General features: G+C 47.9%; 1 protein-coding gene across 1 annotated transcript in view; it reads left to right on the forward strand.

Annotated features, from left to right (window-relative positions):
- NCL (nucleolin) overlaps positions 1 to 16,553 on the forward strand; it is a 584,816-nt gene that overhangs the window by 207,412 nt on the left and 360,851 nt on the right. Inside the window, exon 5 of the mRNA XM_044070891.1 lies at positions 4,626 to 4,781. Coding sequence (XP_043926826.1) covers positions 4,626 to 4,781 — 156 coding nt within the window. The remainder of the gene's footprint in view (positions 1 to 4,625; positions 4,782 to 16,553) is intronic.

Consider the following 16,553-nt stretch of genomic DNA (forward strand, 5'->3'; position numbering starts at 1 on the left):
GGGGCAAAGAATACAAGACCCCCACGTAGAGCTCCTACTCCTGCTTGGGACCTCAATTTTGTGTTGGAGAAACTCACTCTACAACCTTTTGAGCCTGCAGCTACTGCTGAATTGAAATATTTGTCATGGAAGACTGCTTTTTTTTAGCCATTACCTCTGCAAGAAGGGTGTCTGAATTGCAGGCCCTTATGGCAGTTGAGCCTTTCCTGATTTTTCATAAGGATAGGGTATCTTTGCGTACTAATCCTTCCTTTATGCCTAAAGTGGTTTCTAGTGTGTCTTTAAACCAAACTATTCATTTGCCTACCTTTTATGCAGGTCCCCAAAATAAGGGGGAAAAGATTTTGCACACTTTAGATGTACACAGGCAATTACGTTATTATTTAAGCAGGACTAAGGATTTTAGGCAGTCTCAGCAGTTGTTTGTTTCATTTGCTTTGAGTTCTCAGGGTAAGCCTGTGTCAAAACAAACTATTTCTAAGTGGATTGGGTTTTGCATTTCTTTCTGTTACTCCCATCATGGCAAAGAGATTCCAGCTGGGATTAGGCCTCATTCCACTAGGGCTACTGCCACTTCAGCAGCATTTCTAAGGGGGGGGGTGGCAACTAAGGATATTTTGGAGACGGCTACTTGGAGTTCAGTGCATACTTTCTCTAAGCATTACCACCTTCCTCTCTACTCTAAATCTAGGGCTGGTTTTGCCACTGCTATTTTACAGGGCATGTTATCAGCTCCTGCTTCTTTGTGATTTGCCATCCTCCCTTACCTCTGCTTTGGGATTCTACCCAAGTGTCAGGACTGCAGCAATGTGAGATGAAGAACATAGTACAGTTTTGTACCTACCATAAATGTAGATGTTCGAAGATCCACATTGCTGCAGTCCAATTTACCCTCCCTCCTTCCCCTCTGTGTTTAGGGGTGGTTGTGTGGGTGGACTTGTACCTTTCTGACTTTGTATATATTGTACATATATTTGGTACAGGGGTGTTTGGTGTTGTTGTTGTTTTTTGGTTTGGCCTTATTCTTTTAGGGTCTTCTGACATCTGGGGCAAGAAAAGACTGAGGAAATGACGTCGGTCATGCGCATTTGTACCCTGACGTCCTGACGTCAGACTAATGCGCCTTGACCAACGTCAGCCTTATACTTTGGTATTCGGGCTGACTGGGACAGCGGACTACCCAAGTGTCAGGACTGCAGCAATGTGGATCTTCGAACATCTACATTTATGGTAGGTACAAAACTGTACTTTCTCTGCACTGCCCTTTGGCTTGGCTACTGTGCCCAGGGTATTCACAAAGTGATTGGCTCCAGTAATTGCCTTTTGCAGGCAAAGAAATATTCGAATATATCCATACCTGGACGATTATCTAATTCAGGCAGAAAACCAGGGCATACTTCTAAATCATCTGGCGTTTGTTTAAAAAAAAAAAAAAGTCCCAACTTGTCTGGGGTACACCATAAACAAAAAGAAATCACAACTGGTACCCTCTCAACAGATTACATTCCTGGGTGCAAGCTTGAATACAACTGCCCAGATGGCTTTCCTCACGCCAGAGAAGCAAATTCATTTGGTAACTAACTTCAAATAAGTGGCCACAAAAACCCTGCTATCTGCAAGACAAATACTGCAATCCTTGGGGATCATGGCCTCCTGCAGTCTTCTAATTCCATATGCAAGACTGCATATGAAGAAACTACAGTGGTACTTAGTCTGTGGAGTTAACATTGTCACAGCCTGGAAACAATGATTCCTATCATACCTTGCCTACGCTTGGAGTTCCTATGGTGGGCAGAGGTCTGCCAGCAAAACCAGGGACTACCATTCACACTACTCCCTGCCGCCCAAACCCTAACTACAAGTTCATCAGACTATGCATGGGGGGCTCACCTGGCAGGGAAGTGCATTCAGGGCAAATGGAACCCAAATCAAGTGCACCTACATATCAATTAAAAAGAAATGTTAGCTGTACAGAATGCTCTGACAGCCTTCAAGGACTGCATTCTTCCAGGACAACTAATGGTAAAGATGGACAAAACCACGGTTATGTGGTACATAAACAAGCAGGGGGGGGTACACATTCCTCTCCCCTCTGCAGACTAGCCATGGCATTGTGGAACACAGCCTTATGCTACCAAGTGCACCTACAAGCTCATTTCCTGACAGGAAAATTGAATACACTGGCAGAGGGACTAAGCAGAAATGTCCTGGACCCACACGAGTGGAAACTGGAACAATGGATTTTCAGCATGTTGACAAGCAAATGGGGGAGCCCAGACATGGATCTATTTGCCTCCCCCCAGAGCTACCAGTTGGACAAGTTTTGCACAAGGACTCTCCACAAAAAAGCCTGGAAAGTGAATGCTCTGTCTTTCAGCTGGAAAAGCCTACCAGTCTATGCCTTTCCCCCTCTGCCTCTGCTCTCCAAAGTTCTGCTAAAAGTCTAACAGGACAAACCAAGAATGATTTTGATTGCTCCAGACTAGCCACGCCAACACTGGTACCCACTCATGTGCAGTGTCACATCTCTATGGCACCTTCCACAGACACCTTCCTTGGCTATCTCAGCAGGAGAACCAAATACTGCACCCTCAACTTCCAACATTGAACATTGCAGCCTGGCTAATCACTTAAATTCACCCTTAGCATCCCTCAGCAAACCTGTGATTTGTCATCTTGGAGCGAGAAGACCTAGTACTAGAAAATCCTATGATGACAAATGGAAAAGATTCTGTGCCTGGAACCAGTCTTTAAGGATGAGCACAGCAGCACCCAATTTATTTCGGATTTTGCAATACTTAACTGAGATGCTTCGCAAGGGCCTGTCTTTTTCCTCTATTAAAATCCAAGCCTCAGCTATTTCAGCTCAATGTAACACAGAACCGTTCATCTTTTCTCATTTCCTGCTCAAGCAGTATCTCAGGGGGGGCAAAGAACTTGAGACCACCCATTAGAGCTCCTACCCCTGCCTGGGACCTTAACTTTGTTTAGGAGAAGCTAACTACCTCCTTTTGAGCCAGCTGCTACTGCAGACTTAAAATTTCTTTGTTGGAAAACAGTCTTCCTTTTAGCAATCTCTTCGGCTTGAAGGATATCTGAATTACAGGCCCTTATGGCAGTGGAGCCTTTCATCATCTTTCATGTAGACAGGGTATCTCTGAGAACCAGTCCATCCTTCATGCCCAAGGTGGTTTCCAGTGTGGCTCTTAATCAGTCCATTCATTTGCCAACCTTCTTTCCCAATCCACAGAACAAAGGGGAACGGATTCTGCATTCCTTGGACGTGCACAGGCAACTTGGATTCTACTTGGACAGAGCTAAGTTTCGAAGAACGTCTGAACAATTGCTGGTAGCATTTGCTGCTGGGACAGAGGGGAAGGCTATTTCAAAACCATTTCTAAATGGATAAGACATTGCATTCATTTCTGCTATAAGCACTGTGGAAAACCTATCCCCCAGGGGATCAGATCTCACTCCAGGGCTGCATCTACTGCAGCCTTTCTCAGGGGTGTTCCTACCAGGGATATTCTAGAAGTTGCTACCTGGAGTTCTGTGCATACCAATTTTCTCGAAATCCAGAGCTGGCTTTGCCACTGCTGTCTTGCAGGGCTTTATAGCTGGTCTTAATGCCGTATAAATTCCTCCTCCCAACCATAGCTTTGGGAATCTACCCAAATGTAATGACTGCAACAGTGAAACACGAACGTAGTACAGTTGTGTACACTCACCATAAATGTAGATGTTGGAGTGTATTCACTGTTGCAGTCCTGGTTAACCTCCCTCCAGCCCCCTGTACGTCTGACTATACCTCTACTTTTATTGTGCTTAAAAGCCTTTTTGGTGTATTTGCTTTTGGTTGGAGGTACATTTGTGTGTTTAATTTTATTTGCTCCCCATTTGGGGGGCTCCTGACATCTGGGGCAAGAAAAACTGATGTAATGGCATCGGCTGCATGTTTTATACCCCTGACGACCTGTCATGGAAGAAGGGACAGCAACGGACTCGGGACCCAAGACTTTGTTAATCAGGCCGACTGAGGGCACCCTGCCAGCAGATTACCCAAATGTAATGACTGCAACAGTGAATACACTAACATCTACATTTATGGTAAGTGTACACAACTGTACTTTCTGAGGTCTGTGCGTGCAGACGTCACATTTATAGTCCCTGGTTTATGGTCCTACGTGTGATGTCCCACGCACCTGTAGCAGCCAGGCTTAGGCTTTTGTGTAAGAGCCAACGTCTGATCACCTGAGGGCTGGAAATCCCACAGTATGAATACTGCAACATGAAAGAGAACGACATCTGTGGTTATAGTAATATTTTACACAAGTACTTATGAATACTGCACCATGGAAGAGAATGGTATCTGTGGTAAACATTTTACATTATTCTTTCTTGTGGGTAGACTAGTTTTGGGCTTCTGGCCAGCCTTGGGCTAAAATCCCAATAATTCCTGCACAGTTAATCTTTTTTAACATTTAGATTTATGTTAAGTACCCAACACAGCTGCATTTTGTTGTGCTTATAGACTCCAGAATGTTAAATCTTGTCCTCTGATGCATTTTCATTGTCTAGAATAATTCTGGGGTGTATTATTAATGATTTGTTGTTAAATCCCACAGTTTTGCATTTGTGGATTTTGAAACTGTGGAAGATGCCAAAGAGGCTTTGGAAACCTACAACAACACAGAAATTGAAGGCAGAACAGTCAGACTTGAATACAGTCAGAGTGATAAGTCTGTTTTTAAATCTGGTAAGTTAACTTTTTTCTTCTCCTGGTAAAGTTCAGGGTGCAAATTAGTATGCAGTCTGCCTGGCGGAACACTGTAGATAGAAAGTCTACCAAAACATGTGATTGTCATTCACCCCTGCAATAGTGATAGCACTTGGTACTTTTGCCATAGAGGGTCCAACATCTAGAACTTTTTTGTATCCGTCTCTCTCCTAGCTTGGTGAATTCCCTCTTAGTGGATGTCAGCACATCTGTGCTGTTAGGGATGTCTCTATATGCCTTATTGCCACAGTACAAGTAAGCTTATAGATCGCTGCAGGTATTGATGTGAATTACCTTGTTTTTGGGGGGTGGGGGGTAAATTTGTTGGCGTCTGGAAATAGATGTCAGTTTATAAAGTTAACTGTTAAGCAGTTCCTGGAAAGACTTGAACTGGTCTCTGGGGAAGCACTGTTGCAGCAAACCTAAATGCAACACCATCAGTAAAAAAATATATATATATTTAAGATGAAGCAGGTGAGATCATGGATAGTGGCCCCCACCTCCCCTGAGGCATAGATCTTGTAGGGAGGCCTATAACTCTCCTAAAGCAACATTGGGTAGTGCCTCCCTGAGACTAGCTGGTAGGTATGCTCTCTACTTAAGTGTGAAAGAAGACTGGTATAGTTGAGCTTGTTTCAAGTAAGCCCAACAGTCGTCCATACTATCAAAGAGCCTCTTGACTCCATAGTTGTAGCTGCAGCTGCCAAAAAGACAAGCTATCCACCTTGTAAATATTTGCGGATAATGGATAGGTTAGAGAAGAGTCTGTGTTTAATGCATTCTCTGTCAGCATTAAATTAAATGACCTGTATGGTTCGGTTTCAAAAGGAGGTCTCAAAAAGCATCAACATTTGAAACTTTTCATCCAGGGAAGCTCCATTCTCAGAGACCCATGTGGCTGTCATGTGTGCAGTTTCTCTAACTGCATCTCGTACGTAACACTAAGGTTTGGGAAGCTAGATCAGCAGAACAGCTGTTACTATGAGGAAGCAGGCCTGGATGCACCTTAAAGGTTTTCTGCACCATTTCAAGGTAGTTTAATTTGGGCAACAAGTCAAGAAGCTTGTCTGCTTTGTGAGCAAGAGGGCAAAATTCTCATCACTGAGCGGAGATTGCACTCAACGGCAGAATTTTTAGTGGACCAAACTGGGGGGAGAAACTTATGGTTTCAAAAGTTCCGGCAGCCACAACAGACGTGAGCAGGACTGAGGTTACTGGGACAGAAGCAAATTTGTCTGATTGCTACCACTGAGAAGAGGTGGTCCTAACAGCCAAGTAGGTTAAGGATCATTTTGGGGATTTTTTTGTCCCAACAGTCCTTGAATTTTTGCCTGAGTGGTCCTTCTAGGGGCAGTCTGATACATCTCAACGCACCCCAGCATAGATGGCCATCTTGACAGATTCACAGGTAGGACTCCTCTTATCCAGAAGCTACTTCATTTCCTGTTTTACAGCACTCCCCGATCAGATTTACCAGTCCCCATTTGTTTTCGTTTTAAAGGAGGTTTTGAGTTAATTCAGAAAGATAGCAATCATAGTCCCAAACCAGCGCATCTGGATTTTGCCCCAAAAACCAAGGGCCTCAGGCTTGATGCTTTTAAGTTCCACACAATCATTATGTAAAGGAGGATTCGTGGATTGCCATTGCAGTCCATACTGCTGTGCCTTCAGGCAGGGTACTGGGCACAAGACCCAGATGGAACTTTCACAAGATAGAGTTCTTTAGGCAGGATACCCAGAGATGGCTGATAAATCTACCACAGATTGGAAGTTCCTCTAACTTACAAGGTCTCATTGCTAGTTCAGTAGTATTGGCCATCAACAGCCCAAATCCTCAAGGTAGTCAGATTAATGCCCGCTTCGATATAGGGTGCAAATGCTATAAAGTCAGACAAAATGGTGGTGGTGTGGGCTGTAAATAAGCAGGGAGGAATCTGATCATATGCAGAGAAGCTTTGAGGGTTTGGGAGTGGACAGTAACCTTGCAACACTTAAAAATTCAAATACCTAGGTCTGTCGGCATGATTGCAGATTTACTTAGACAGATCCTGCTACCCCACAGATGGTCTCAACAGCAAAGTAGCATGTAGCATATTTAAAGTAGGGGGCACCTGCTACGATGTCTTTGCTTCACCATTTCATACCAAATGTCCTTACTATTTCAGCATATTTCTTCAAGGGCAAATGCTCAGAAATGCATTCTGCCAAATTGGCACCCCACGTCTCCTGTACAGTTACCATCTTCCCCTGTTGGACTGTTATGGAATGCCTAAGCTTGCAAGGCTCAACTCATTCCCATAACTCTGTTTTGGCCTAGCTGCTGCATTTTCCAAGGACACTCCTTATTCCATAGTGCTCTGCTAAGTCACCCATCCAGATGGCCTTTAGATATTCAGAAAATCAATGAATGCTTAGATGTCCTTCAAGGATGCATCTGCAGTCCTTACATATGGGTTGTCCTGCCTCGGGCAGTCGGCCAGATTCCAAAGTCTGGGTCTGGCGTCTGCTGATGTCACCCTTCTGCCCGACGTCATTGTGCCTGGGCTATAAAAGCGTCAGCCGACGCCATGTTCCTCGGTCTTTCTTGCCGCGAGGTGCCAGAAGCAGTTCGCAAGTGCCGGTCGGCCAGCTCCTGTGATTTCAGCTACCGAAGACTTCGAAAAAGCTAAGTACCCCGTTGGGGACTCTTTCTTGCCTCAGCCGATGTCAGATCAAATGGTTAAAGTTAATAATTGTTTATCTTGTGGGAAACCAATACCTCATAAGGATTTCCACTCTTACTGCTTATCCTGCCTAGGCCCAGACCACGATGTCTCGGCCTGTTCAGCCTGTGCTTCCTTCAATAAACGCATTTAGGCGTCGGGCAGAGTTTGCAGAGGAATATTTTGGGGACAGTTTTTGTTGTATCATGCAGTCGGAGCTTCCGACAGCACATTTACCCAAAAAACGAAAGGATAAGGACCAACTCATGCGGTCCGCGGTTTCGGCTGACTCCACGCCTAGGCCTACCGCGAGTGTCTGTCTCTTCTGAAGCCGAATCTCAACCGCTTCAGACCGACGACACCGCACAACCGGTAACTTCGGTACCAGAGGCCATTCCTGAGTCGGTCATAGAATTTTCGACTGAAACCGGTGCTCAAGAAATATCAGACACCATTTCTGTTGATAAATCTACCCCAGCACGTGGGGCAACCAGGCCTCCTGTAGCCATGTCCATTAAGGCCTTTACACGGGCTAAAGCTGCTAAACAGCCAAAATCTCTCCCTCCCAAGGCTATTCCTCAGGGATCCACTACCAGTTCACAAATCTTAACCTTGGCTGAGGACCTTATTTCCTTTATCAGGGGCTGTCAGCCACATCCAGACAGGCTTTCAACCTCCTCCAGGCAAAAAGGCCCAGGGTTGAGCAGACAGATCCCCAGTCTTCGGATGAGGCCTCGGATGACTCTGTCCTTTCGGACTACCAGGAGGAGGCCCTTCCGGCCTACGAGGATTCTGATGCAGAGGAATCTATTCCCTCGGCCTCCCCACCCGAAGAGTTTTCCTTTGGGGAGACCTTTCACTCCATGAGAGAACATTTCAAATGGCAAGGCCAGGAATTCTCTGATTCCAGAAAGAGGTTAAGGACCTTTTTACATTTACCTCAGCATAGACCTTTGGCTATCCCTCCTGTTTTGAATGTTATAGAAGGTGTACTCTGAGTCTAGTATTTCCCCTGACTTCCTCTGGCCCCTGTCAAACCTGACGGGTACTATAGGGTCCCGGACTCACATCTATACCTTTACAAGGGCCACTCTGCTGACCCAGAAACTATTTGCCAGGGCCCTAAAGTGGTTACAGCTACCACTGCCAAGAATCCACTTCCTTCTGAAAGGGAATCCAGGGCTTTAGAGAGATGGGGTAAAAAAGTGTATACTACTTCCACTCTTTCTATGAGAGCATTAAATTGTCAATTCCATATAATACAGTATCAAGAATATCTGTTAGATGAATTGCATAAAAAACTATCCTCACCTGAACCCCTAGACCGCAAGGCCCTTCAGGATCTGGTGCATAACTCTCAACAGGTTAGCAAACATTTCTTAGTGTGGTTATGATGCATTGGAAGCTTCATGTAGGTCAGCAATGACAGGTGCAGTCATACGTAGACATGCTTGGCTGAAGGAACAAACACTGCCAGATCATGTTAAAGCAAAGCTTCTGGATGCACCACTGGAAAAACAAAAGATCTGAAGTAGGAGATTCATTTGTCTGCAACCTGTGGGTTATGGATCCGATATCGGATCCGAACCGGCATGGTTTTCCAGCTATGGATCCGAGCTCTCAGCTCCTCCCCTCACCCATAATGCCCTGCTCTCCCTACATGACCTCAGATCTAGTTTGCCGCGCTGGTGACCAGATTGGTTTTCTTGAGCTCTACAGCTAAGTGGTTTTCTTAAGATTTTCTAGTGCTAAAATTTAATTTTTTTGACAGTTTTGTGTGAAAGTTTAGGTTCCCCCTTTTGGTAGTTAAACTTGTTTAGTTGTATTAATCTTTTATAATTAGTTTCCCTCCCCTCGCTGGTAGCGTAGTGTGTGTTTGGGCCTGTGTTGTGTGTCTAGTTTACTTTTACTTTTTTTACAATAGTTTAAGTAATATCTAGGCTCTTAGGATGTCTGAACAACCTAATGCTATTTTTTCGAAGTGCTCCGAGTGTGGCCATAAGCTTTCCCCCTGCTGATGGCCACACTCGGTGCGTTCGATGCCTTGGGGTTGAACACCTCACTTCTGGATGTTCCATTTGTGCAGGGTTCAACCCCAGGGCATTGAAGGAGTGGAGGTCTAAGCTGGTCCTGGCGGGTCTTTTGCCCCCGGACTCTGCAGCGACCTCCGCTCCTTCGGGGGGTACCGTGTCTACGGTTCCCTCCGGCTCCCCCTCCTCCTGGGACTCAACCTCCCTGTAGTGGTTCGGAGGAGAGGGAAGCTAGAAAGAAGGACCGGAGGGAGAAGCACCATAAGCGGCAGGCCGAGACCTCTGTCGGCCCCGCCTGCCAAGCGGGCTTCTCCTCCGGCCTCCTTGTCTGCTGGTTCTCCCCCTCCTCGGCTCCAGTCACCCGTGTGCTTTTCACCGGGACCTGAGGAGGAGACCCGATCTCCGTCGAGGCTATCCAGGAGGCACTCAAGGCCTACCTCGGTAGCCTCGTCGAGATCGACTTATAGTTTATCGGACGCTGATCTGGACCGGATGATAAGGTTCATCCAGGCCCAGATGCAGATGGGAGTGCTCTTGCCCCCCCCCCCCCTCCCGGGGGGGAGCTCGACCCCTTTCTTTAAACCTATAGCTCCTTCTCCGACCCGCTAACGGGTTGGAGCAGTTGAGCCGAGCAGCCGGGCGGGGTGGGTCGGCGCCGATAGTACTCGTGCCGGATCCGACCCTGCCCTCGAGTGCTTCGGATCCGACCTCGCGGAGCCTGGATCCGAGCTTCGGATCCGGGGGGATTAGTGCTCCTTCGGCACCATCTGTGTCGGAGCGCACTATCCCCTCGGATCAGAGTGCTTCGGAGCCGGCTCCGATCCACTCCTCGGATCCAAGGGGGAGCCGATTGTCGGATCCTTTGGTCGAGGTCGGCTCCCCCTCTTTTGATGTAGTGGAGAGGGCCCTGTTGAGGGTTTCCGGACTCCCGGCACTTGCTTCGGCTCCGTCCCGCGCTCCATCTGCACTGGACCAGGCTTCCACCATCCGGCCATTGGGACAGCCAGCTCCTTTGCCCCAAGTTGTTCCTTTGGAACAGGTCACTGCTTGCGAGGAGTCCTCTGACAGCCCCCCGGAGGATGCCCCCCCCCGCAAGCATACGTGCAAAAGGAGGCACATAGACTCCCCCGAGTCTCTCTCAGAAGACACGGACTTGGAGGAAGGGGAAGGCTCCCCAAGATCACCCCCTGAGGATGTCTCATTTGGAGACATCATGGAAATGCTCCGCATCGGGGGGGGGGGGTCTGCCCCCAAGTCTTCCTAGGACGAGTCGGTGTTCTTGGAGGCATTTGAAGCGGGCCCGTCTACCTCTTGGGTGTCCCCTCCTGCCGACCCCCTGGTGGACCTCATTACCACCAGGGCGTGGAAGGAACCGGACACCGTGGAGCCAATCCCAAAAAGGCCCAACCGTATACTCAGTCCCCCGGCTGACCGGGCCCATTGGAGTAAGGGGCCTCCGGTAGATGCCATGTTGGCGGCTGCCAAGAGGGAACTTGCTCAGGAGAGTCCCTCAGTCCATCCCCCGAGGAAGGAGTGTCTGATGATGGACCGCTTGGGGAAGCGGATGTTTAGTTCAGCGACCTTTTCAGTAAAGGCGCTGAACTACCTGGCACATGTGATTAGGATGCAGCGCGATCTTATAAAAGAATACGCTGCACCCCCCCCAGAGTCCATGTCGGAGGAGGACAAAGTGTTGCACTCCACCCGTATGGCCACTCTCAGGTCCGTCACTAATACCTCTATGCGGCTACTGTCCCATGCTACGGAAGGTGCCGCTAGAGCCGCAGGGGCAGGCCTAGTTACCAGACATCAGGCCTGGCTCAGTTATTGCGATTTCACGGAGCCCTTCAAGGCGTCATTTGCGACGCCTTGATGGTTCTGCCCTCTTTGGCAAAACTGTTCGTGATACTTTGACCCAGAGCGAAAAGGACGGGAAGACGCTGTCTGCCGTCGGAATCCGCTTCTCTGTGCCCCAGAGGCCCTATTCTAGGAACCAAAGGGGCCAGAAGAAGATGTGGTTCCGGAAGTCGCAGCAATCCCAACCCGCTCTGGACAACCAGTCCTTCCATGGCAGAGGAGGACAGGGAGGACGCCGCCCCAGGGGCAGAGGGGCTCCCAGGAACTTCGGGTCCAGAGAACCCTTATCTGAACGGCCCGCGCAGCAGCCCTGAAGGGTTGCCCGGCTGCTCCACTCTGGAGCCAGTCGGGGCGTTCGAGCACCTAGCGGCATGGGAGTCCATAACATCAGACCGCTGGGTCTTCCAGATCATATCCAGAGGATACCGTATCCCATTTCGTCACATGCCAAAAGTCTCTCCCCGACGTTCCACCCGGTCAGTGGGAGGCCGCTTTGGCAGAAATTGGCCATCTGCTAAAGAAAAGAGCCATCCAGCCCGTCCCCCCAGACCAGATCGGATCAGGGTTCTACTCCAGGTTCTTTTTAGTGCCAAAAGGCGGGGATCTAAGACCAATTTTAGACCTTTCACTCTTGAACCTGGCAGTTCCCAAGGAGAAATTCCGAATGGTTACGTTGCAGTCTATTCTCCCCCTTCTGGGAGAAAACCACTGGATGTGCTCCAAAGACCTCAAGGATGCGTACTAACATATTCTAATGGACAGGCGCTCCAGGAGGTTTCTCTGCTTCCGGCTGGGAGCCAGTCACTACCAATTCCGGGTCCTTCCCTTTGGTCTCACCACAGCCCCCAGGGTGTTCACCAAAGTATTAGCAGTGGTAGCGGCCCACCTGAGGCTTCAGGGGGTGCAGGTCTTTCCTTACCTGGACGACTGGCTTCTCACCGCCCCAACAAGGCATCTACTATTATTGGCGCCAGACTCCTTTCTACATCTTGCTCCCCGTCTGGGCATCACAATAAATACAGAGAAATCCAACCTAGCACCCACGCAGTTCATAGATTTTATAGGTGCCAGGTTAGACACGAGACGATTAAGAGCCTTCCTCACTGCGGACAGAGTTCAGAATCTGCAGCTCCAGGTGCGGGCCATTCTCCACTCCAGCTCAGTTCCGGCGGAGTTGGTCCTGAGGGCTCTAGGGTCCATGGCGGCAGCGATAGCGCTTCTTCCTCTCGCCAGGTTCAATATGCGCATCCTTCAATGGACACTCCTAGTTCAGTGGTCGTATCTTGCTCTTCCTATGCATCATCCCATTGCGATCGGCAAAGCTTACAAGCGGTCCCTCCTGTGGTGGCTACACTCTCCAGATCTCCACGGAGGCCGCCCCTTTTGTGCTTCTCCCCCTCTCGCCACGGTGACCACGGACGCTTCCCGCCTTGGGTGGGGGCATTTTGCAGGCCGGATGGTCCAAGGCACGTGGAACGATTCAGAGACCTTACTGCATATCAACGTTCTAGAGATGAGAGCAGTGCTCTTAGCGTTGCTAGCACTTCAGGCCTTTCTTCCCTTGGGAACAATTGCGATTCAGTCGGACAACATGTCTGTCGTCTGGTATATCAACAAGCAAGGAGGAACCAGGTCTTACCCTCTTTGTCGAGAAGCCATGAGAGTGTGGGAATGGGCAATCTCCACCAACCGCTTTCTCATAGCAACGCATATTCCAGGTCGGTCCAACATCCTTGCGGACAAACGCAGTCGCACCATTCTCACCCCTTACGAGTGGTCTCTCAATACTCTGGTAGCGGAACGCCTGTTCGCACGGTGGGGAACTCCCTGTTGCGATCTTTTTGCGTCTCCCTCAAACACCAAGTGCGACAGTTTTTTCGCTCTAATACCTCCTCCCGGAGGTACCCCAAGAGACGCTCTGGTGCATGCTTGGCCACCCGGTCTTCTTTATGCTTACCCCCCCTTGCCTCTGATGCTCCCAAGTTCTCCAGAAAGCCTCTCTGTTGGGGTACATAATGATTCTCATTGCCCCATTTTGGCCTCTACTGATCTGGTTCCCTTTCCTAAGGTCTCACTCAGTGAATCCTCCTTGGATTCTATATCCTATTCCGGATCTGATATCTCACCCATCCCATCTATCAACCCCGAATCTGGACAACCTGAAGCTGACTGCTTGGCTGCTCCAGTTCCACTCCTGATCAGGACTCCCGGTATTTCGTCCCCAGTTAAGGCCATCCTGGTGGCGGCTCATAAACCATCCACCAGGAAAGTTTACCGCAGCAAGTGGAAACTGTTCTCCTTGTGGGCGGAGCGGCAAGGTCTAAACCCCTTCACAGTTCCCCTTCCTCTGGTGCTTGACTTCTTAACCACTCTTTTTAATGATGGTGCCAGCAGTTCCACGGTCAAAGTACAACTTGCGGCAATTTCTCATCATATTGGTCACGACTCCAGTCCTCTGATGTCTGCCAAATTGTGTAACATTTTCCTGAAAGGTACTTTTCTTCTCAGCTCCCCTGTAAAGCAAGTGGTTCCTCCTTGGGACCTTTCTTTAGTCCTTCAGGCCTTGACCGCTCCCCCCTTCGAACCGGCGGCGACGGTAGATCTGAAATTTTTATCTTTCAAGACTGCCTTTTTAGTAGCCATTACCTCGGCCAAGAGAGTTTCAGAACTTCAAGCCTTATCAGCCAAGCCTCCTTACTTGGTCTTTCATCCGGACCGTGTATACCTCGGGACCAACCCGTCTTTTCTTCCTAAGGTAGCTTCTGAAGCAAATATTAATCAATCCATTAACCTCCCTGTTTTCTTTCCTAAATATCAAAACAAGGGTGAATACAAGCTTCATTCCTTAGATGTTCACAGGCAACTTAGATTTTATCTAAACAGGACAGCTGGTCATAGGCAATCCGACCAGTTGTTTATTTCCTTTGCTAAATTTAATTTGGGCAAGCCGATCACTAAAGTCTCATTATCACGCTGGATTTCGCAGTGCATCTTACTGACTTATCAAGCTTCTGGAAGGCCCGCACCGGAGGGAGTACATGCCCATTCAACCCGGTCAGTCTCTACCTCGGCGGCCATTAAGGCTAGGATTCCTCTGGATGATATTTGTTCAGCAGCCACTTGGGGGGCTTCATCTCATACCTTTATTTCCCACTACAAGTTGGATATTACATCTAGGGGTAGAGCATCCTTTGGCTCCGCGGTGCTCCGGAATATCCTTCCATGATGGCCGCCCAAGATTCAGGTAGCTGGGGACTCTGTCCCACAGGTTGCAGACAAATGAATCTCCTACTTCAGATTTAGAAGTTATGTACTCACCATAACGTTCCATCTGAGTAGGTGTATTCATTTGTCTGCAACCATCCCGCCCTCCTATCCCCCTGGCCTTTTCAGTTTCCTGCATATTATGTGTTACCCTTTTCAGGGTGTTCATGCTGTTGGCAAACTCGATCTGAGGTCATGTAGGGAGAGCAGGGCATTATGGGTGAGGGGAGGAGCGGAGAGCTCGGATCCATAGCTGGAAAATCATGCCGGTTCGGATCTGATATCTGATCCATAACCCACAGGTTGCAGACAAATGAATACACCTACTCAGATGGAACGTTATGGTGAGTACATAACTTCTAATTATTTGGTTACACGGCTCAAGAGGTCTTAAAGAAATTTGAAGAAAAGGCTAAATGAGTTCAGTCAAAGATTTTCTCCAGGTCCAACCACCAAGATTCAGTAGAAGTTGGCCTTCTAAGAATTGGTCCTTTCCGGACACAGACAGATTTCAAAGAGGGAAGAACAGGCGTGGCAGAGGTAGAGGGCAAGCTCGAGGCTCCTACAGAGGACGTCAGTGGCAGCCTCCTACCCAAAGAGGTAGTGCAGTACCTACTTCTACTGCACAAGGACAAACTCAATGACTTGACTTTGACTCCGCCAACCAGGGCTCAATTGGAAGCACCTTTGGGCGGAAAGCTATCTTTATTCTCAGAAAATTGGCACAGTATTACAAAGGACAAATGGATACTGCAAATAATAGACAAAGGATACAGATTCCATTTAAGTACATTACCAAAAAGACAAGGCATGCCAAACCTGCCACCAAATCAAAGGGCAGAGGCTTTCAAGCAGATTTCCAAACTACTACAAATGAAGGCAATAGAAAAGGTCCCTTTCGCAGAACAAGGCCAAGGATTTTATTCCAGACTATTCCTTGTTCCAAGAAAAGAAAAGCAATGGAGGCCTGTTCTAGACTTGTCCGCACTGAATACTTATCTCATCGTGCCAAAATTCAAAATGCTGACCTTACAGCAGCTCCTTCCCATGCTGGGCAAGGGGTCCTGGCTGGTAACTCTAGACCTCAAGGAGGCATACCTGCATGTCCCTATCAGAGTTGCAGAAGACACCTCAGATTTCTTGCAGGTTCAGAGCATTATCAATTCTCAGCATTTCCCTTTGGCTGATGTACTGCGCCCAGAGTATTCACGAAATGCCTGGCATCAGTAATTGTACATTGCAGACTTCAGGGGATTCAAATATACCCATACCTGGACGACTGCCTTATACAAGCGGACAGCCAACAAACATTGTTAAACCACTTGAGCTATGCCATCCGCCTACTACAGGCCTTGGGATACACAGTCAATTTTCAGAAATCATGACTTATTCCATCCCAAAGAATAATTTTGCTGGGTGCAAAGCTGGATACAAACACCCAAATGGCTTTGCTCACAGAAGAAAAACAAGAAAAATTACCGGATTATTATAAAAATCTGACGACAGAAACCCAGCTGACTGCAAGGAAAATCCTGCAGGCCCTGGGTTTCATGGCATCTTGCATTCTGCTGATTCAACAAGCAAGGCTGCATATGAGGAAACTGCAATGGTACCTAAGGAGTCTACGGTCTCCGCACAGTCACAGCCTAGAAGCCTTGATCCCCCTCATTCCATGCCTCCAAAAGGAATTTCTGTGGTGGGCACAGGCAAGTCGGTCAAACATGGGCCTACCTTTCAGCAAGCCTCATATCAGCCAAACCATTACAACAGACACCTCAGACCATGGATGGGGAGCGCACATGAAGGGCAGATGTATTTATATATATTTATATATATATATATATATATATATATATATATATATATATATATATATATATATATATATATATATATATATATATATATTGTGTGTGTGTGTGT

Source organism: Protopterus annectens, chromosome 4.part1 (genome assembly GCF_019279795.1).
Source record: "Protopterus annectens isolate FY-2018-M chromosome 4.part1, PAN1.0, whole genome shotgun sequence".
NCBI lineage: Eukaryota > Metazoa > Chordata > Ceratodontiformes > Protopteridae > Protopterus > Protopterus annectens.